The sequence below is a fragment of the Calidris pugnax genome, unplaced genomic scaffold (genome assembly GCF_001431845.1).
Source record: "Calidris pugnax isolate Ruff unplaced genomic scaffold, ASM143184v1 scaffold42, whole genome shotgun sequence".
NCBI classification, from domain to species: Eukaryota; Metazoa; Chordata; class Aves; order Charadriiformes; family Scolopacidae; genus Calidris; species Calidris pugnax.
In genome coordinates this window covers 6063768-6087736 of record NW_015090920.1, presented here as the reverse complement: position 1 = coordinate 6087736, position 23969 = coordinate 6063768, and the positions used below count along the sequence as shown (strand labels likewise).

Below are 23969 nucleotides of genomic sequence, written 5' to 3'. Positions count from 1 at the left end.
CCCCCCCCCCCCCCCCCCCGCCATTTGAGTTTGGCTGCACATAACAACGAGTTTAGGAGACTGCAATTGATTTCACCTGAGAGAAGCCTTGAGTTATTAGGTCCACCATCCTTAAACATGCCTAATTACCAAAACAGAAAACCGTACAGTGTTAATTCTTTAAACCACACACATCAAATGAAAATGAAAACCTTATGCTCCTTTCTAAAGGAAACTTTGAAAGAACATCCCCTACTTCAAGTTCCCTGCAATTCTTCCGTAGGTTATCACACCAAAAAAATGACTAACCTTTTCTGATCTGACACATGGCAAACTCCAGCCTAAAGAACTGGTATTTCATTTTGACTTTGTGCATGGTAGGAATAAAAGCACTTCAACTTGACATCTAATATACCTGAAGTAATACGGAGTTTCAAACACAGTCAAGCAGCAATCATCAAATGCCACGGGTTATTAATTCAACGAGGTTTACCATAGAAGAAAACACTTACCTGAGGGTAAGGGTCAACTGCTGCTCCTTTGACTTTACCAAGTCTCCTACTCTAAAAGTTGTACAGCCCAGGAAGCTTCGCTACAAAACAAAGCGGAAATTAAAAATAACACATCTATTACATTTTGAAGTTTTAATTGGTTTTTTTTTTTTTTAGTCTCACACTTCGAAATCTCTCTTTGGTAATATTACATCCTAATGTACTAGTTTGACACACTATCCAGCAAAAGTTTTAATGCATTTGTAGCACAATTATCATGCTAAATTCTGGTATTATGGGCAAGAACATCTCTCCCTTTAATTAAGAACAATCTGACCGGTTGTAAAATATACAGCCATGGGAAGATTTTTGTTCAGTACAAGCATTTGCATTTTGCATCTTTTTCTTTCTATATTACAAGAAATACTAAGTTTTCAGTGTTTTACCAAAGCTGGTGTTGCTATGGATTTTGCTCCAGCCCCTGCCTCAAGGCACTACCCTCTATGTATTCCAAATACACTGAGTTCAGTGCAAGTTTATTAATAGAAGTGGTGTATTGCTCTAGTTTATGGCAGGGTTTGTAAGTACTTGTTTCCTTTATTTCCACTGTAAGGTGGACCTGTTCATTGCAGTACAAGTGCAGAGAGAAATGGGCTAACGAAACTAGAATGTCTTAGATAAATTAAGCTACACCACTGTGTCTTTTCCTTCTATCAATCCTTCACACATTATCAAGAATTTAGTGCAAAGAGGAAAACAAATTAATCTTCTTTTGTTTTTTGGCTATTTTTTACCCCCGATCATATCCTGCTGCACATTGCTCAAAATCTCGTTTGGTCAACTTGGCCAATAGTAGTATTCTTGCCCTGAACAACGGGAAAGAAAGTTACAGTCTACAGCCACCTTCTATCCTTTTATCTTTCAAGCATACAACTCAATATTACTTGATCTGAATAAATTGCAATGAGATCAGAAGATTATGTTGAATTTTTGCAAGAAAACGATAAGAAGTATACAAAGTTTGTTTTTATTACATTACACTAATGTTACTCTACTATTGCAATAGCAAAGTAAAATTCCAGGGTGAATTATATATGCTTTGGGATATACAAACTGAAGAAGAATCAAGAAGCTCTGACTCAATGCAGGCTGCATGCAGAGAGCAACTTTCCCCTTCAGGGAAAAAGAGAAGAGAATTTGTTGCTACTGAGAAGCGTAACTTCCCCCACTAAAAACAAACCCTGCAGCCTCCTTTCTTTCAGAAAGACGAGCTGGATATTGAGTATTTGAATGTTAATAATAAAGCTCTACACTAAGATAGGTTTTATTGCACCTACAATGCACAGCTTAAATCATGATTCTCAATTCATGTAAGCACCAACACTGGTCGCCAATTTGGTAAACCAAGCCATCAGTCACAGCTCGTTGCTATCCATGACACTGGCTCAGATTTCCTGGGCTTTGGTTGGCACTTAAGCAGCAAAGGGAGTAAGATGCAAGCTGAGAGCCCAGGGAAGGTGAGGAAATAATGGATTCAAGAATTGTTGAACAGGAAGTAAGGAAGAAAAAAGCCTATAGGAAATACATAGAAAAAATACCACAGCCATACCAGCAAAGATCATGGTTACTTTTCATTGCCAAAATGAAACGTGTACTTTTACAGGAAATACATCCAGGTGTGACACAGTGAGGCACAGCCCTGCTAGAGTGAACAAACAAATAGATCCCTCTTCCTTTAGATGAGTCAACACAGCAGTGTTTCCTCACTACAATTCTATGGTGGCATGGTTAGCTCACATGAGTTATCTTCTTACAAAAGCACATCCTTCTTAGTACAATAAGAACACATTCCACAGCACAACGTCTGTGTAACAGCTTTTATTGATTTTTTTTTTTCATGGCATTTAAGTGCTTGTATTTGCAACCTTACCATTTGGAAAGAGAGAGAGAGGGATATGTGGAATGAAGCTTATATAAGTTGGGTCACTTGGGGCTCCTTTTTGGAGCACAACAGAACTATACAGTCCTTTAAGAACCTGTAATCAGCTAAGAAGCAATTACACTGATCTCTTACACAATCTAGGAGCTTTGGTCATTGTACCCACTAACCATCTCTGAGTGTCATCTCTACTTCTCTATAGTCACGAAATGAAAGGTGAGTAATTTTAAGCGCTTAAAAAATTCTACTTATTTTTCTGTTTCATGTTTTCATGCTTATTTGGAATAAAATTTTCTTTGCCTGACAACGCAATTAGGAGTTATTTGCAAAATTAAACAGAACCATGAATGATCCCATGACCCAAATGAAGAGAGTTATGCTAATGCTCAAGGGGTCTTATTCCAAACAATGCTGGAGAATACTTTTTCAAGTATTTTCAATACTGATGTAGATACAAATAGTCTACCCTGGGGCCTGAACTGGCACTCTACAAACCAATCTAACTTTGCACACGTGGCTTGGAGAGGCTTGAAAAGTAGGCTTTAAACAGCACTGCTGCTGTTATACTAACTACACAGTAACATTCCTCTGTAATTTTGCTAGTGGGGTACTTACAATTATAAATCCTAAAATATGTGCCTTGAGTAAGTTTGATGAATAATCTCAGCTAGCCCAGGAGAAAAGTCTCTATAATAGCTGTATGAAAAGTTGAAACACATCCATTATTCCGCTAAGACTGAACTTGCTGCCAAGGTACAGATTTTTTCAAACACTACCTAAAGCCCTGGAAACTACGCCAAGGAAGTCCTAGTAATGCAGGAGAGTCAACACCTTAGGATAAAAAATTTAAAAACCAGTTATTTCAAATGTTTGCAGACATAGATCTGATACGTGCCCCAGATGGTGCTTGGTCTTTTATTCAGCTCTAGCAGGACCAGCTTTTCCCAACCCCATGAAGCGTCCTTATTATCTGGGAAGTTCTCACTGTCTCAGACACAGAAATGACATCCCTTTGCCAAAAGTTCTCTAGACCTACACAGAAAAATAAGTCCTCCACATGTCATCAGTGTAATTTCTTACTGTGAACCCAAAGGCAACTCCTACAGTTGAACGTTTTATACTCTGCACAGGCAAACCAGAAGATGACAGGCCAAACTCATGGAAGCAATGCCATTTCAAGCTCTCAATCTCATCCAGATTGCTTGCACAGCAATAGAGAGGAGTCTAGATAGTTCAGGATAATTTCAGTTGAAAAGGATTTTCAAGAACAAGTTGACCATAAGTCAGCAATGTGCCCTTGTGGCCAAGAAGACCAATGGTGTCTTGGGGTGCATCAGTAGGAGTGTGATCAGGAGGTCATCCTCTCCCTCTATTCTGCCCTGATGAGGCTGCATCTGGAGTCCTGTGTCCAGTTCCAGGCCCCCTAGTTCAAGAAGGACAAGAAACTACTGGAGAGAGTCCAGTGGAAAGTTGAAAAGATGATCAAGGGACAGAAGCACTTATGAGGAAAGGCTGAAAGACCTGGGTCTGTTTAGCCTGGAGAAGAAAAGATAAAGGGGATCTTATAGAAACATAGAATCAATGATTATCAATATCTAAAGGGCAGGTGTCATGAAGATGGGGTCAAACTCTTCTCAGTGGTGCCCGATAACAGGTCAATGGGCAACAGACATAAGCTGGAACACAGGGAGTTCCATCTCAACATGAGGAAAAACTTCTTTACTTTGAGGGTGGCAGAGCACTGGAACAGGCTGCCCAGAGAGGTTGCAGAGTCTCCTTCTCTGGAGATATTCAAAACCCACCTGGATGTGCTCCTGTCCAGCCTGCTCTAGGTGAACCTGCTTTGGCAGGGAGGTTTGACTAGATGATGCCCGAAGGTCCCTTCCAACCCCTACAATTCTGTGACTTGGTGAAATATGTGAATGGGATTACATCAATCACAGAGACTATTACTCCTACCTGGATTTTTTTTTTATTCATTTAACTCAAATTCTGCTATTAAAAAGCTTGCCAGCTCCTGTTTAGCAGCTAGGCAGAGCACTATTTCTCTTCATTGGCTGTCTGTGTCTGCTGACAAGGTGAAAAAAATCAATTAATGAAAATAAGATTGCTTACCCCAGCATCTGCTCTTGGCTCCTTGTGATCAGGTAGGACACTGGTGCGGACCTGAGAGAAGAAGAAAAAACAAAACGGCAAATCAAACATTACTTTTTTTGGTTTTACTTTCCAATAAGAATAAGAAATTTTTCCTCATACTTTCTATATTTTGGAGATATAGAGAATTTAAAGAGAGGTATACATGTTGATATAATTTATTAACAAATTAATTAATATTTTAAACACAATATCTTCTGGTTCCTGTGGAGAAAGTCTCTTACCACTACCCATTTATCATTCTGAACCTTCCTGATTCTCTAAAGGGAGAAAGGCTGTGCTCAGTTGTTGCTCTCCTAAAATCAGACTCTTTGGCTCTAACTTGAATGCCAGAATCCTTCATCTAGAAGAATTTGGTCATCTGGAACCAAAATTTTCAACCACAAATGAAAGAATAGAGTACATTAAAGAGTATGTATTTTCTCCAAACAAGTACTTGCCTTTGCAGGCTGACTTGCAACAGACATCCTGATCCCCAGTCTCACACAACTTATGACCCTGTCTCCTCCTACCACCCTTAGGTGATTAAACAGTAAAAACAAGATAGAAAAAGTATAAGAAAACCTCTGTAATACCCCTCTAACATGGTCTGCTTGAGCCAAAATAGTCTATTGGATGAGTTTGCCGGTAAAAGGATGCCAGCTTCAGCAACACCAGAGGGAGGCATGTACTGAGCATTCCCATCTGTTCGATTACCTACCCTAAACAACGGACACCCATTCACAGCACAGCCCCCCAAAGACAAATTTTTGGCTTGATTTCAAAGTAAAACTCAAACACATTTTGCAAATCTGTCAGCAAAAGACGCATTTTGTCCCATACCCTCATGTGTCCCTTAATTCTATTATTCTAGCTGCAACTTACTATTCAAAAAGAAAACCCTCCTTTAAAGAAAATTTATTGTTACTCTAAATAAAACATGTTCTTAGAAAAGGCCAACCAAAAATCCACCACAGAGACATGACAAAGTAGAATCATAGCTTTTCTCAGTCAGGTCCCTTGATTCTCTACAGTGAGAACAATTTTTTTTTTTTTCCACAAAAGCCCGGAGATAGAAAAGAACTGCTAAAATTAATTTAACGAGGGCCAGTATATTTTAGAAATCTGTGGGAGTCCTCATTTGGATGTAATTTTACATTTGGATTCTTTTCACTTTAACATTAACAACTCCAAGGCATTTGGCTTTCTATGGAACGCTAGTACAAAGTTTTCAATACAAAATTTGTATCTAAAATTTACCTGTAAATACTTCAAGTCACAAATGAAAACAAAATTATTGATATTTCCTTATTGGTGACGCCCATCTTACCCTTTTGGGGGCTTGGGAAATGGGGGAAATAACTTACAGCAAATCTGTTTCATACAAGAAAGAAGGGGTACCATTGCCAGACCAAAAATTTGATGTCATTTTAAGATGCTGAAAAGTTGCTCTATATGCTAGTCTCAGAGAGGTAACATCTGGCCCAACATGGAAGTGAGGAAATATTTCCATTTTCTAATTATAATGGATATTTATTGGAGAAATAGAAACAATTTGAGAATGAACCTTTCTCTTCGTCACTGCCTTATAGGAAGATGCATTTGTAACCCAGAAGCAGCTCAGCAAGTATTTAAAAACACGTAAAATTATTTTTGCAAAATACTAAGGTGTGCTTTAAAGCAAGAGGAAGCCCAAGTATGTGTTATGCTTATAGAAATCAATGGAATCAAGCATACACTTCAAATCATAAATATTCATTCCTTCTTTGCTGGAAGTCTTAGCTCAGGAGAACAACTGTTTTTCTAATCCAGCAGAGAAGTGGAAATGGATGTCAAAACCTGACAAACCTATAGCATAAGCTTTCCATACAACAAAAACACATTTAGCAATTGCAAATGAATTTAAATAAGGAAAAAAAATATCTGTTGCTTGTTTGCAGTTCCAAGCTCAATTTAATTAGTGTCACAACAAATGTAGTAGAAAAAGTATCCACAAACTTCAGTTTTAAAATACTCTTCGGTTCAGCTACATTTTTTGTTAGTTTGTTTTCACTTTGTTTTAATCCCTTTATAACCAGTAGCCACACAGCCAAATGTACATAATTACTGTGTTTGGTGGGGCTGACACTAGACTAAGCCTCTCTTCTCTCTGAAATATATTCCTTTTGAGAGGAAACTGGATTTTTTGATCCAAGTGTGTGCGTTTCTAACTATTATTTTTTTTTGAGAAGCAGTTTTAAAATATTCATTAAGGAGAGAAGTCGTGTATGTAAATACATATATGGGAGCTACAGTCTGGTCCCTTTCATGTTGTCTATTGATTGTGTTCCCAAATATACTTCAACTTTCAGCATACTGCAATTACCAGAGTCCCATTACAAGATGTCCACACAGGCCCAGGCAAGCATTATTGCAAACCAAGTCAGGCAGTTCATGACCAAAAGTAAAACACAGGAAACAACTCAGCTCTAGAGGGGAAAAAAAACTCGGAGGGAGAAATAAAAAGCATTTGAAAGAGCAAATATTCTCCCAGTACATTACCTGATTAAACGAACTGCTGTACTTTTTAAAGCCTTGTCATAAACCAACTTTTCCCTAATGGCCCCAATAGTATTCTAAACCAACTACAAAACATAAATACAAACAAAGAAGTAGATTGTAATCTCAAGCATCCATTATTCTGTTAGAATTTCAGTTTTCTCATTATTTGCTCTAGGTTTCCTGAGCAAAATGCAAACCTCTGAACGGTGAGTTTTTTCAGGACTGGGGTAAAACTGAACTTCCCTGAAATAACACACATTTCAGCCTTACCTTCCCAGACAAGAGGTGTACAAAGAGATCCAAAAAGTAAAGCAAGACAGCTAGTTTGTAACCGAGGTCAAACGCAAAATGCTTATAGCAAGTGTTCATCCCAGTGATTTAATTTGAAAAACAATACAGTTATTTTGTATATACCACAACTCGTCATACCAGGAAAAATGGTGCTGCAATAGAGCAGATACTCCTGATACATTTCATTTTCTTTAAATCTTCTATAGAGCTATACGCAATGAGTAGCTACCTTTATACTGCATTTATCTCAGACCTATCTAGGTGTCAAATTTCTCTAGACATAAATGCTAAATTCAGCTTTAATTAACTGTCCTTTGGTATAAGGCAGCTTTATATGATTAGAAAGAACGTTTCTTTCAGTCATTCATGGCAGTGGAAACCACATTCACACACACTGTCAGAGTTCAGCAGACTGAATCGTTATCATTGCTGAAACTTTTGCGCCTGCCCTTAATTAAAGCCTTTGCATTTCAGTTGATGATCAAAGGCCATGTTCGGAAAGCACTTTTTTTTTTTGCTCAGAAATAATGTTAGATTCTTTCCTCAGTTACTCAAGATTTACCTCATCAAATCACCAGTGGCTTCCACTGACTTTCCAGTACTTATTGCTGCTGGCAGCTCAAATGTGCTGTTCTGTCACCACTGTTATATGCTCCCAGCATCTCACAACAACAAGGTATGCACCACATCAGGCAAAGCATGAGGTAAGAGGGACTACTGAAAGCAGGCACTGAAAAATTGACTTACGCTCTTTCTACATAGTACCTTCCTGGGAGGCATTCCCAATTTCGCTCCCCCAGTATAACACTGGCAGTGATACAAGAACACAACACATACTGAGAGTTTTACCTATTACTTGGAGACACCCTGGGACAGTGACCACCTGCACCTTTCTTTCCCCACAGGCTCTTCTGCCCAGAAAGCGAGCACTGAACTCTGCTGAGAGGACCACCCCGGCTCCCCAGACAGCTGTCCCCATCCTCCCCACCACTGCCTGCCTCCCAGCAGCGCTGCACCACCCAGCACAGCGGGGAAGGACATTTCCTATCACTTTTCAGTCATTCAAGGAGTTGTAGCTTCATGTGCATGTGCTGGATGAGCTGAAAATGCTGAAATTGTGACTAGGTTCTGCAACAATACTGATTGACTTTTATAGGACAGATCTCATTCCTCTACGTGCAGCAAATTTATTTTTAAAAGAAGGTATTGATGAGACACTGTCCATTTACCAGCTATTTATTTTCACCATGTAAATTAACAATTTGCTAAATAGTTCAATCAACACAACACAGTCAGCAAAGTAAAACACTTCCATCAATACTCTGTTGGATACCTGCTTATCGGATGGAGGACATTATGCTAATACAGTCATTTTCGAATCTTTATTGTATAATTATTTCTAAGAGTCCATATAAAGCAAAAAAGAAAAATGCTTTCCCAATAGGCGTGCGTGTGCTATTGCAGGCCTTACTGTGCCAACGGAAAAGCTGCTATGCAAAGAAGACTAACAAATGTTAAAATTAAACTCAAGATGAGAAGACATAAAGGGAATTTAAGCTGTATCAACTTTACTGCAATGCTTTTGCAGAGTATAATACATATTACATTTATTATAGAATATATTAATAAAAATAAAATACAAAATTAAAATACTATATATATTTCCCTATCATATGTATGCTCCTATTATTTGCTCTATGCCAAGTGACAGTGCCAACTGTTTATTTATCTGAAAGGTCAAATAGCAGGGCAGGCATATGGCATATGGTTGGACACTTCTTACAGGCAGTGTTTGATCATAACTCTCTTGCAGAGTATGGAGTCAGAATCATTCATTTGTGCAGCCCTGAGACATTGTACTACACCCAGGCACACTTTTCGAGAAATAATATGAGGATAATAGAAAATATGAACTGTTTCAGTCTCTAGCAATCATCATAAACTGCTTTTCTTCCCAAATTGACTACAACTGAATACCCTTCTCTGTAAATGCTGCAACTTTGTATACTTTCTAGAGCAGAGTACCAACACACGGCACAAGATAAGCATTATGCGATGCCCCAAGCAAAGACTGAGGTTAACAGCATTTAACAGTTTATGTAGGTGCATAAGCAGGTGTATGAATAACCATAAAATCATAGAATAGTATGGGAGCAGGAAAACACAAGAACCTTGAGTATTTTGATTACAAATACAGTTTTGTTTGTTTATTTTTACAGCTCGGGCATGTGATTGCCAACTGTATCCACACAGAGACCACTGTAACTCAGATCGAGGAGGAGGTTACAGCTGGGGACCAGGGACCAACTCAGCATGGCTCACACCTTCACCTGCAGATGCTCAGGTGAGCCACGAGGAAAAAAAGGCAGCTCCCATTAATGTTCTTTCCCCCACAAAGTACTAACATCACATACACAGCTTCTTCCTCAGTACACTCCAAAATTGAAATACACAAAGCTGAAAATCACGCATTTGAAACACTTATAACAACCTCCCTATATCTAGGTGTACTCTCTTCCACAGCTATTCATATGATAAATTACTAATCCTTGAAGGCAAAGTCCTAAGTTAGATTTATCTCTTGGAGTCAATGTAAATATGAAAGAGCTGTCAAACCTATCCATATAAATCTAAATAATCTTTAATATGTTTTCAGTGTATGCAATGAAAAAATAGAAAGAAGAAACTGTTTATTTACCTTGTTAACGTAGTAGACAGCATGAGCACTAGATTCATTTTTTTCTAACCTATTTGAAACAGCTTTTTCTTTCACTGAAAAAGATCTGTCTGTAAGTTTATGTGAGAGTAAAGTGACAAAGAAAAATGGTCTTTATAAATTAGAGGTAACTAACATTTGAGTCTTAGCACCATTAAAACTAGATGCTCTTCTGCTACTAGTAATTCACTTGCTCTGTACTGAAACTCAGGGTACAGTTACTCTGCCAGCATCAGTTACTGCAGTACATGGCTTTTCAGGGAGAAGAAAAAACTGTGTATTACTGCACCCAGGCAAGGCTCAGCAACGAGTTAATGCAGACCTCTGCTGCAAAGCACTCTTGGTTTGTGTGGTGAGGTCACCATCAGTGAAGAGCTGCTAGCCAGAGATGACCCAAGGGTCATCTGACCTGAACCTGAGGTTCCAGTGCGCGCAGTTTGCACCCATGAAGTGACACCTACAAGGGATGGTTGAAGCGTTGCAGGAGTCTGAAACACCATCTGTTCCCAGCTGCAATGCATCCAGCCATGACAGGGAAGAGACACAGCATGGAGACCTCCCCAGTGACTGACAGAGGCAGCAGCGCATTGCTGGTTGGTTGGTTGCTTATTAGTCAACTTTTTTTTTTTTTTTAGAAGAAAAAAAAAAAAGTCACATTTTTGCCATCATTATAATGACCACCGGTAGTGAAATAATGAAATACAGGCTTCTTCCTCCATTTTTCAGCTTTTGAACAAAGCCCAACCGTGTGAAGAAACCTCCTGTAGTCTTATATAGGTACTGAATATTCTAGGCATTTCCTCAGTTATAATTTTTAAATAATATAACATCATGTTCTATGAAGACAGGCTGAGAGACCTGGGGTTGTTCAGCCTGGGGAAGAGAAGGCTCCAGGGAGACTTTAGAGCTCCTTCCAGTACCTAAAAGTGGCCTACAGGAGAGATGGGGAGGGACTCTTTATCAGAGAATGTAGCAATAGGATGAGGGGTAATGGTTTTAAACTGGAAGAGGGGAGATTTAGATTAGATACCAGGAAGAAATTCTTTCCTGTGAGGGTGGTGAGACACTGGAACAGGTTGTCCAGGGAAGTTGTGGCTGCCCCATCCCTGGAGGGGTTCAAGGCCAGGCTGGATGGGGCTTTGAGCAAACTGGTCCAGCGGGAGGTGTCCCTGCCCAGGGCAGGGGGGTTGGAAGTAGAGGGTCTTTAAGGTCCCTTCCAACCTGAACCATTCTATGATTCTATGTTTGAAGTCCTTAGTTATTACAATCAGCCAGTAGGCGGGTTGCTCTCCCCCCTTCCCATAATAATTTCCAGGAATCACCCCTTTAGATTCTGTTGCACACTGGGAACAATCTGCAAAATCCAAAAAGTAGAAATCCCCTTCAAAGTGATGCCTGCTCTTCCCTGCTTGCTTTCACTGTGAAATACAAATCACAGAAGGCAAATTCTAGCTCCTGTCAGCAAGCTACTGATGGAGCATTCCTAAGCTTTTTTGGCTATTAATTTATACAGTCCAGTCAATGGGGAGTTGTTACTTGCTCAAATCCGGATACCTCAGGCTGGTTATTACAATTCCACTATCCAAAGATCACCAAGACAGACTCCACAATCCAAAAAAAGTGGCAGTTAACAGTAGCCAGGGAAACCCAGACGTTCTGACAAATTATTTCCTCAAAAATACTCCAGAATGATTACTAAAATAGGATGTAGAAATACATATATAGGCTTTTCTCTCACACTTTTCCTCGTCCTTGCCCCCATCTAGCTGTGCATATTGCTTGAGCAAAACATAGATCTGGCAATCTTTCAGTCTGACTGTTTGAGCATCTTGCTCCCCCGAAGCAGCAGACTATCACCCAAGTGTTCAAGCTGGAATTTTAGGGAAAAAAGCCTTCTTAGAATGAAAGAATTCAGCACTGTTCACAGGGCCTGAGGCAGCTGGATAGGGAAAAAAAAAAGAAGTAAAAATCTAATTTCCATACGAGTATCAGAGAACCTGTGCCAGAAAAAGCATGCCAGAGAAGCCAAGCAGAGAACTTGTACTCCAACCACTTATTTCAGGGGACGCTTGAGTGGATACAAGCCAAGGGTGGTAAAAAGCATATCCAGTTGTCTGATGAACAGCCAGTCAACACAGTCTCACTTCAGTGTATGACGCACAACATAAATGAATGCAAATATTGCTGGACCAATCAGATGATGAGCACAACGGCAGTATAAAATTACCAGAACAAGATCTTCTGCATCAGAACCTGAGTAAATATTGCACTAGAGCTCTGAATATCTTGACGAAATGAACTGAAACTCCCATTTTTTTCTTCATTGAATAAACAGACTATTTCTTGACTATGCTAAAATCTGCATTTCATAATTTGTATCTATTGCCATAAAAATCACATTAAGTTCTTCAGATACCTTAGTAAAAATTAAACATGACGCTATTTGCACTGATGAGTCAGTTGCTTACAAGAAACAAGGTTTATATTTGCAACAAGTGTAGGTATTTCCAACACTGCCAGTTCAGCCTGCCTCAACAGACTGCAATGTTTACTTAAATGACAGAAGGTTATTCACATATTAAACACAAAAAAAAAAATAAATCTTGGTGCCTTAAACAAGTCCAGACCTTTCAATACCCTAAACAAAATACACCTTGGTCTTCTGACTTAACACGAGCAGCTGAAAAGGAGAACTCTGAATTTAAAATCCTCTGCAGCTGCAGCAGTCATGTCCCCAGCACACACCCTCCTTTTAAGTCCCTTCTAGAAGCTGATTATTATCCCTCTGCCAATACCTGAATGCACTGCCTGCTGGGGGGCCTTAAGTTCAGTATTTGGAATGAGTTATTTTTACTTGAGGTACAGAACTAACCAACTCTTAGCTCCCACAAGCAGAAAATTGTCATAAGATTACCCCTAAAGAAAGTTAAAGATTTTATCCCCCTCCTCCCCTGTTTTAAGGTAACTTCTTACCATGAGCTTTTGAAGTGAACATTTAAGAGCAGTTCTGCTCAGCTAGTCAGTCTCAACCTTCTTCACTTCCCACTGGGTGTCTCCCTCAGGAAATTCCAGCAATGGATTTTCCCTGCAGTTACCGCTACACGCAGCTGCAGCAGTATCACCACCAGAAAGAACTTTTGTGAAGACTTAAAATTAATAACATTGTTTGCCTAAAGTCTGTACCATGTTTACAAGGCATGTCCATCCCTCAGTATTCTGGACATCCAGAGATGTTGAGAGAAGCAGAGAAAGCTGCTTCAGCCCTGCCGTATGAAGGAAACGCACAGGATACACATCTGACTAATCCCACTCCCCTCAAAAGCAGTCATAAATGTTTGAAAATCAATCAAGAGCCTGATATTTTAATAAAAATAAGTATTAGCAACACAGGGCTGTAGGAACCTCCAGATCATTAGTTTCAATATTTTCCTGTCACAGGCATCACATAATAAAACTGCCTTCTCACATTTTTAAACTACACCTTGAAATTATTTGAATTTCTTCTCCCACCCTTCTGACTGGAAGGTCATTCCAAAAAATGATTGCTATAATAGTTCAGAGTCATTTTCTAATTTGCAGCCCAGCATTATTCATGGTGAGTTTATATTCATTTGCGTTTCTGCCAACGTGGTCTTTTAACTAAGTAATTATTTTCTGTTCCTCAAACTGGTCTCCTGATGTATTAATAAGAAAGGAATCATATGCCCTCTCGTACTTCATTTTGTTAGATTAATAAGCCAAGCTTTTGCAATACACCACCATACAATAGGCTCTCCATTCCCCAGATCACCCTATCCGTTCCAGTCCTAATTCATCTTTCCGAGCACAAATGATCACATTACTGACAGCTTTCCAGAGAAGGCCTAACGTGTATATATAGAACGGAGTTCCCTGGATTCATTTTGGAATCCTGTTTGTCTTTCTCCTCTGCTTTATATCTGTTGCTCAGTCACACTTTGATCAGCTGATTTACCTGCACTGTCCTTCATGTAATTTATTTCTGATGCATGAAGCCTTAGTTCATCCAAAAAGTTCACATTAGTGGAAGATATACCTGGAGACTACTGTTTTTCAGCACATTTCTATTATCCCAGAGTGAGTGCCTTGAAGCAGCTCTGTGGGTAAAGAATTCTCTCAGCTGGCATCCCCTTTTCCCTTCGGAGATCCAGAGCTTTCTGCACACACCAAATTTTTCTCTAATAAGCAGAAGCTTGAAGGACTCTCATGTTTCCAGAAAAGCATGGAAAATAACATTTCTCAATAGGGATTTTTCTTTTGTTCTTATGACAGTTCGTGGTGATGTTTAAAAAATAGTGGAGGCTAAGGTCTGGTGGTGGTATTACCTAACAGATGGTAATTCACTTCTGGTGTGGGAAACTCTGGGTAAAATTGCTCATCAGATTTACTGTGGTAGGAAGCATAAATATAGATTAGACAGATGAGAGAGAGTACATAATTTTTTTTCAGGCTTGCTATGAACTCTATTTTGTCTTAGTAGACAGGATCTATCTATTAATAAAAGCCCATTTTAGCAAGCTTCTAGCTGTGCTTCCCTAGAAAATGGCCCTTCCGACCTGTCGAAGGGCAGTACTGTCATGAGAATGACTATTGTGCTCAGGGCCCCTACACGCTCCATCCGCATTGCCAACAATCCATACTTGAAGGCAGCACGGAATTTTCTCACAGGAACCACCACAAGTTCCTGGGAAAATAAACATTCCCAGCTCTCCAAATATAAACATGTCCAAAACTATCAACACAGAAAAGATGTACAAATTATTTTTTTTCATTTGAGAAGGCATTTGGTTCTTGGACTAAAGCAGTTAAACCTGCGTAAGTGGAATGAAGTTCTTAAGTATATAAATACTCAAACAAAGAACCTATTGCTCAGCCGCCTCTAAACAAACAGACAATCTTTGATAGTGCTCTGACCTTTGCACAGCTCCCCTTCTCTTCTGAGATGAGAGCCTGAAAGGGTATTTCTTTATTTATTTATTGAATAAATTCACTGCTGGCTTCACAAGTGACTTCAAGATAGATGCCTCATTCTCTCCCCCAATCTATATTAGTTTGTTTGAAAGGCAGAAGTTGGTATCCCTGGAAGCAGGTATCACTGTGGGCCTATTTCACTCTGAAACAACTTAAACATAGTTTTGTACCTATAAGACAAAGCAGAAAGCTGACATCACACAGTTCCTTTGCTTCTCAGTACAAAGCTGCAGCAGAGACAAGTTTATTTTAGGAGTACTTCATTATCAGTGGAATTGTATTCATAGTCACTTCCATGTAAAATGCAAGTGATTTTAATCTGAAAACCGCTTTACAGAGACTGGTTTTCCTCACCTGGGTATGCATCACTGGGCTTAATTGCCACATTAAGATAAACCCTTTTTCCCCCCAATGCAATGTCAATTTTTTTTTTTTTTTTTTTAAGGATAACTGCAATCTGCAAGACATGGTAATCCTTTCCTATAAGCATGATCAAGTTCTTACAGCTCTCAGTTAAAACTGAATAAGCCACGAGCACCCTACTTTCAGACTGAAAGTAGGGTCAGGAAAGTTAATAGTCATGGGTGCCTGTGGTAAGTAATTAAATTCTGATGCCTATGGATCATGAAGCATGAATAAAAACATTAGATAAATATTTTAAAGAAATTATTTGTTTCTTTCAAAATTTATATACTGATGACACTAAAAGATCTTAAGTAGTAATCTCTAAATACATTGAAGTATTTTCACTAATTAAAAAAAATAAAATAGATTAATTTTTTCTGAAACTAAAAAGCAGTAATGTTCCAGGACAGTTTCAATCGTGCTTTATCAGCAAATAAACAGAAAATATCAGGAACAGTATTCTTAGCAAAGATGTTTCTAGAGGGCAGTTATAGATTCTTTCTTGCTCTTATCTCACAGCTTCCTATTTGAAAATTCAGCAAGATAACGTTTTTTTGGGAAAGAAAGTATCTGTTATTAGACAAGCTGATATGAGATGGACAGAAAAGAGACAATGTTTTTTGGCATATGAAGTCTCCTTTAGGAACAGAAGAAAGCTTACGCTGCTGAAAACTTCTTTCCTTAATCATATTTGCATGTTGAACAAAAGGCTACCTACTCTTATGGACCCTTAGACGACCCCCAAATTGTCATAAGTTATATAAGGAAACAGACCCACTCTCTGTGATCTTCTTCTGATTTTTCAAAGCCAAGTTATCTCCAGTCTAGCCCACCAGACATATTTTTTTGTCAGATATCCAAGTGTCAGCCACAACACTACAGCTTATTAAATGAAGTTGCCACAACCAGAAGAAAGTTACAGCACGAACTCAGGTGACAGCTTTCTCCCTTTTCATATTTTACATGCTGCTCTTTCACTTTTGGTGCACGGTATAATTTTTCACTCCCGCATCCTTTGTTGCTTCCAACAGTGCTTTGCTAAGATGACAGCACTTGCTGACTCACCCTTTACATCCTCAGCAAACAACATGAAATACTGTAGGGTGCAGAGATTTAAAGTCGGTATCGGATCTCAGTATATGTACAAATTGCTGTAGGGTGCAGAGATTTAAAGTCGGTATCAGATCTCAGGATATGTACAAATTGACACCAGGAATGGGAACTGGAAATGTCAAAAAGGCAGGTATTTCAACGGCACTGAGCAGAAACTCCAGTTTTAAAAAAATACTCTGTCAGTAAACACCTTTAGCTAGTTTTCTTCCAAAACTAGTCAACTCATTAAAAGTCAAGTTGGTTTGTGGAGTTGTGTGAGGTTCTATTTAATTTGGGTCCAGATATAGATAAACTAGGCTTATGGAAGATAACTGCATTTTAAATCATTAACAATTCTCTGAGAGATCAAAATTAAGATTAGAAATTCTCTAGAAAGCGAGTGTACAACAAGAGTAAGGGATAGAAAAAGCACATTTTAGCAGGAATGATTTTATATCATGTAAATTAGATGACACAGATTTGATGTCTGTCTAAATAAATCAAAGGAACAGATATATCTTGCCACAGATTATGTAAATTTGCATCTGTTCCTTTGATTTATTTAGACAGACATATCTTGCCATAGATTATGTAAATTTGTAACTTTTAATGGCTGGCTGACTACAGATACTGCAACGTCTTGAGAAGGACTCTGGAAAAAAAGTAGGAAGTTCAATCTACTTAATAAATAGCACATAGGCTATGCTTCCAAAAATGTATTAGTAGCCTTATGTATCAAAATAATTTTAATTCATCAGCTTCACAAGCACAGCACTAGTTACACTCAAGCACAAGCAACACAGCAAAGCTTAGCAAATACAGGCTTTAGCATAGTCCAGTGGTCTTCATTTTTGCTTTCTCCAAGTAGAGAGCAGCCTACATTTCTCCTCACTCCTTCCTCCCTCCTCACACCCAGTAGAGTATTTTCCCCTGACACAGAGAATAATTATTTACAAAAAAAGCATTTTAATACAGGATGAATTATATGAGTGGTAGTTATACATGTAAAAACATGGTAATCTCTTCAGCTTGAGGACAGGTGGCCTGACTTGCACAGCAGCCTATATGCTGACAGGATGTTGGTAGTTCTAGAAAATTAATGTTTAGAGGTTTCCACTTCCACAACTCATCTCTAAAAGTGAAAAAGATATATGCAACAAATAACATCTTATATGTGAAATAATGTGTATTCATAGAGCATCTTCCAACTCATGCAATAAATTCTGTATGAATTATTACAGAGCCTCTGCATCCAGCATGATTATTATAATAGCACCCGAACTAAGCCATCCTGCAGATGGACCCTTTAAACAAAAATTAGAAGACAAACCCCACTGGATAAAACGCATGAATCTTTATCTAACTAATTCTAGCATGCATTTCAAGACATATACTAATTTAGCACGAATGTCAAGGCTCATCTGCCTAGTTTTCTAATAAAACCCATGCAACTTCCAATATTAAAAAAAACACATCCAGCAGCTGAATTGTACAATTTCATTCAGAAGTAAACCCCAAAAATAAAACCCCAAAAGCTCAAACCAAAACCACCCACACATTCCCTCTCCCCCCATTTATGACTTTTATTTCTACAGGCAAGCAGCCACAATGTTTATCTAGAACAACAGCCACATTTTAAAATTACATTTTCAAATGACAAAAGAAGAATATGAGAAAGTAACGAGGGCAATGAATACTGGAGGTATTGGGATGAACTCTGCTTAATGTCTGCAATTTATTCCACCTATGAGTGGAACAAATGAGAAGAGGATAAAATAGCTGACAAGAAAGGGGATATACAGAAAATTAAATTGAGAATCAGTCATGTTAAAGTAGTTATAAGACTTGTGTGTCATACTGATGCTCTTCTAGCATCAACTACTTGAAATGCATATGTATGCGTGGGACTATCTTATTTTGGTATTACAAATTTAGTCTGTCTCACCAAGTGATATGGTATTATTTAGTAATACTCCATTTTCTTTATTGCTCTCATGTCATTATTTTAAATTACTAATAAAATGCAATAACAAATAGCTAATCGCCATTGTACTATGGGCTGTGTTAAATCTTGTATTAATCAGTGACTTTTCCCCAACAATTTCCAAAACAATTTTTTTAACTGAAGGTCACAAAGAAATCTGGCTATAGGATAGGTAAAATTACCAGATAAATAGGCTACAAAATGCTATTTGTATTCCTAACTAAAGTTGAGGAACATGAGAAATAGGATAAGGAGGTGAGGAGATAAAAGTCGTAATTCAGGAAAGCATCCTATTTTCAAGTATCATTTCAGTAGTTCTCTAAATACCATTGCTACCCCAAAGGAAAGCAAAGGAGAACTTACAACAACAACAACAAAAAACACCAAAAAGGAAATTTTTCAGTTTTACAGGCAATGGATTAATCTGGACGAAAAAGCTTTCTTTATGATAACTGGTACTTTATAAGAATATACATAATATAGTGGGAAAAGAGTATAATTTAACAGAGACTTTATAAACACGATTTGAAACTGCCTATATAACAGATTATTACATCTTTCTGAAGACTGAAAAATCCCATCTTCATACATATTCCCCAACTCGGTTATTATTTTGCACTGCACTGGTATCATCAGAATTTGATGGAAAGGAATCTGGGACTTTTCCCCCTATCTTCAAACCTCCCATAAAGCATTTATGATAATGATAATGATCATATGATAGATTTATTCTAGCATTTACATGCAATTAATTCCTCAAAAGACAGAATAAAAGGGGTCAAAATGTGTTTCAGTATTTTGACTAACAAAACTTTATTAATTGGAAAAATATTTTAAAAATCAAATGGGTTAGGAATTTAACGGGAAAAAAGTCAGCAAAATCAAAATAAATATTTGCATACATATTTGCTAAAAATTACTACTTTTTTTTTTTCTATTTGCACATAAATGTGAGCATCAGAAGAAACAGTCTTTACTCAGAGATACAAGAATGAAGATGAGAGGTTAAACCAAAGTATACAAATTGTTTATTTATACACCCTCAGCGGACACAGTCTAAAAGAGGTTAATTTCTTTCTGTTGCATTCTGTGATTTCATGAATCACTCTGCTCACTTTTAAGCACTAAAGATCCTGAAATAATACCTAATCTAATGCTGTTGCAAGAACCTTAACTTCAAAATTGTCAGCATAAGCATCATCACCGAGCAGTTAATAAAAAGCACTATATTAAATCCCACATCTGCTGTTTTTGAAAAGATCAGAGTGGAATAAAACCAACATTAATGATCTTCAGTACATCTCTCCCTGCAAAAAACTAAAACATACTTGGACTTATTTGAAAGTCCACGTTTAAAAATAGCTGAATATTCTTTTAAAGGGAAAGCCCAGCATTGATTCAAATTGCATGTGAGGTTTCAGCTCAAGATAATGTTTGGATTAACAAAATGTGCGTGACAGGTCTGATTTAAACACTGCAGCTTAAAATTCTCATCCTCCTACACAGAGATCACGGCACAGGAAGGCAGTGAATTATGAACCACTCTCTACACCATCATCACTCCACAAACGCGTGAGCAATCTGCCATCACATGTATCTCAAAAGGGACAGTTAAAGGGCATATGAAGGTCCAGCAAAACCCCAAGGAATATCAAGGTTGCTCTGAGTTAATGATGCTTCTATAAAAGAGAAGAAGCCAACACTCCTTGAGTGAAATTCATGAAGAATGTTTCACAAACACAAGCATGACAGAATTCCAGACCCCTTTGGGGAGAGGGTAAGTCCACTCATTATGCGAAATAGCAGGTGCCTAAAATCTAGAAGCCTTTTATCTCATGGAAATCATTTCCTGATCTACATTCACCTCTGGAAAGCCATCTAACATGTATTTAAAACTAAATACCTGTGCCCTCCAGAACTGAGGACCTAGGCTACTGGAGTCCATACCGTAAGTCCCAATTGCCAGTACTCTGCACCCCATGTCCTTTCATTTCTCTCATGATAATTTTTGTTTCTGCCACCACAATTTAATCTCTTTTCCTACATAGCATCTTTGTTCTCAGCAGATATCAATTTCTACCCATGACAACTCTGTACAGGAAATGCTGCCACAGTGAAACATGCAGCTCCTGAAACAGCACCTCGCTTAATAGCTCACCATCGCTCACAAGACGACACAAAGAATGGTATTGTCAGCCTGTCAGAGAGAATCAATTCAGATTCCGCGATACCCAGAAAACACCCAGACCCTGCTTTTCTTCAAAACTCATATTCCAGCTGCAGTGTATCTACTTCCTGAAGTCTTTTTCTCCTAGAAGACAGAATGATTTTCCTTCCCTCAACAATGAGATGAACGCAGAGAGCCGCAAGCCCCTGCAGAGGGAAGCTGATATTTAAATCTCAGCCTTGACAATACTAGTAAGGATCACACACCAGAAGCAATTTTCCAGGATTTATGCACTCCCCTGAAAAGAAAATTTCCTGAGGCCGAATGCCAAACTTCCACTCTTTTTCATTCTTCACTACCAAGAATTTAACATTGACATGTGCTGCAGAAGTCTTCTTTTCATATAACTTACAAAGTTCTACAACTGATGTGTAAAACAAAAGTGAAACATATTACTGCTTTTTATATTATAGGCATAAAAAGAAAACGTATGTAAAGAAATCCCTCTATAAAAAAAATATTACTATTCCTGTTTTGCAGTTTTATTTGTAAACACAGCTGGTAGAAGCCTTTGGAAAAGACCCACTGCTCCCGAAGGATATGCAGGCCTTTGTGGTGCATCAGTTTGCTACTTGCATGGATTACCCAAATGACAGAACCCATCTTACTTCCAATTTCAGTTTCTACTTAAAAATACTAGTACTCCATAATTTATATTCAATCAAACTTAGCTCTTCCAAAGGCAATATTAAGAAGCAGCAGTTGGTGGTGTCAATATCACCATTAGCATCATTAGTTCTGTGGCCAAAGAACCACTATTAATCCTTCTGTGTTCCTGTGTGGATTGAAGATCATTTTATAATCATGCACTTCACTTGACAAGTGCCTACACTCAAGAGATCTCCTGCCAGTACTACAGCTACCATCAACAACCAAATAAAATAAACTTCAGAAAAAATGGTTCAAAAAGTCAAGTCTGGCAGATTCTTTTTTTTCCTGCTAAAAACTGCTTTCTAAAATGACAGAATTATTCACGCGTTTAACCTTTTGTTAATCTACTGTGCTACAAATGCTAAAGATCTCTCAAGAGCAGAGCTGCTATTCTTGTTTCATTTTATCTAAGAAATAAAGACAGCATCATCTCAGCAAACTGTTCTTTCCAAGAAAGAAAATCCGCAAATGACCATCATTTTGTCTTGAAAACAATTCTCTGTAAAGACAAGCACCAGTACCTAATGAATATCATTTAAGAAAACCACATTTCCTGAGCAGAGGCTGGGTTTGTTTCCAGCAGTGCCTCCGTATAGAATAGCAACAACAAAAGCCACTTCCAGTTAAGCAGTTCAATTGTATTAACAGCAATATTTTTTCCTCTCACTTTCTGCTCCCCTACATTTCCCACTTCCTCCATTCCTAACAAACTCCCAAAACATTCTTCATAAATCCTGCCTCGCTGGCCACCCATGAATCAACTGGCAAAATAACTCCTCTTGTGTGCGGGGCACAGCTAAACGCCCCGTGGCACAGGGCCAATATAGCATTTACACTTGCCGCTGGCCACCCATGAATCAACTGGCAAAATAACTCCTCTTGTGTGCGGGGCACAGCTAAACGTTGCCCTGTGGCACAGGGCCAATATAGCAGATACACTTGTTCTGGAGACACTAGGAGTCAGCATGGTTACACTGAACCCCTTCTCAGAAAAGCTCAACTCCTTTTTGCACTTTTTTTTTTTTTAATTCTTTAGTAACCAAAAATTGATCTGGGCTCTGTGCTTGACTTCCAGCAGCCAGTACATGGTCATCACATTCGTGTCACAAAGGAAAGTCCTCTCTGCTTTTCCCAACTTCCACATTCACAGCCTTTTTCTATTAAAGCCTTTCCAAACTGGATCTGCAGAGTTTCAAATTCAAAATGATGAAAGTTCACAAACGTGCCTTCCAGCTTTCTTTTGATACTTGCCACAGCACGTGGCCAAACATATTCCCGGGTGTTATATACCAGCATTTATAATAGGGTTCCACAGAAATTCTTTGTTGTATAAATATTTAATTGCTATACTTATACTATATATATCATTTTTCCATGAAAACACACACCCCAATCTGAGGTGATTGTTCTGTAATCTAGTCCTGACTTTCCTGCTTTTTACTTACAGAGAATAAGATCTGTTCCCTCCATGTATGAAAAAAAAAAATTCTCACAAATGGCTTTGTGCTCTTGCAAATTACAGGAATTCCTGTACAAGATCAGGAGAGTCTGACACCCACATTTCAGGGTTGTTTTTTTAAGTAAAAAAAAATAAGAAGTAATAGCCACATGTTTGCATATTAAAATTAATACCACTACTACACCCAAAAAAAGTGAAAACAAGCTACAGTAAATAATCAAAGAGAAGTCCCCAGGGGCTAACTGGCAACAAAACAGGGTAACACAAAATATTTTGGTGAAGGTTATACACAGTAATGTTTAAATTAAAGGTAGCCCAATCAGGTAGCTAAATTAAACACCAGCTCAAATCATGTTCCTTTTCCTCAGCCATAGGAATAATCTGGGGAACTCCCACCCCAATATATCCCTTCCCACAATAAAGGGTCAATAAACCCAGAAGCTACATCAATGCTTCAGGTACCAATTCTGTGGCAGAGCCCAGTTCATCTCAGGCAGATGGATTAACTCTAGCCACAAAACCATTAAAAGAGAAATTCTGCTTCTACTCCCTTTGTTATTACACACTGCGCTTAGGACGACAACCGAAGTGACAGACTTTTGTTGGCCAAGAGAGCTTCCTTGCAACCAAGTATTGTAAGAAAACAAGAAAGTGTATGCAGATGGAAGACGCTTGGCATTTTGTATAGTACCTTCTTTTAAAAAGGAAAGTTAACTATATCACATTCCATGCATTTTTCTGTAAAACGAGGCAGGTCCTCTTTACCCAGGCACTGTACTGGTGCTCTGCATCTTCAGCCATCGAGCTTGGTTACCTCACACACTGATCCCAGCAATGTACACAAACATATTGAATCTCATGCACTGGGGGCAATTCCATAAAAATCAAAGCCTCTGCAGAACAGAAATAAACTACTTGCAACTTGCCTGTGATACCATAGTAAGCCTGGGGCAAATTTAAGAGCATAGGTTCTTGTCTCCCATTTCACATACCACAGGATTACTCAGCTTCCTTCCTCTGTTCACGGCTGGGGGTATCTCCCTAACGGACACGTTTATGTATTCCAACCACC

The 23969-nt window shown here is 38.4% G+C and overlaps 1 protein-coding gene across 4 annotated transcripts in view; it reads right to left on the bottom strand.

The window, feature by feature from the left end:
* Positions 1–23969, bottom strand: part of INPP4B (inositol polyphosphate-4-phosphatase type II B) — a 217665-nt gene that overhangs the window by 128722 nt on the left and 64974 nt on the right. For all 4 annotated transcript variants that reach the window (XM_014950034.1, XM_014950032.1, XM_014950030.1 and 1 more), the window contains 2 exons: positions 4525–4575; positions 492–571 (listed from right to left, as the gene is read on the bottom strand). In XM_014950034.1, coding sequence (XP_014805520.1) covers positions 492–571; positions 4525–4575 — 131 coding nt within the window. The remainder of the gene's footprint in view (positions 1–491; positions 572–4524; positions 4576–23969) is intronic.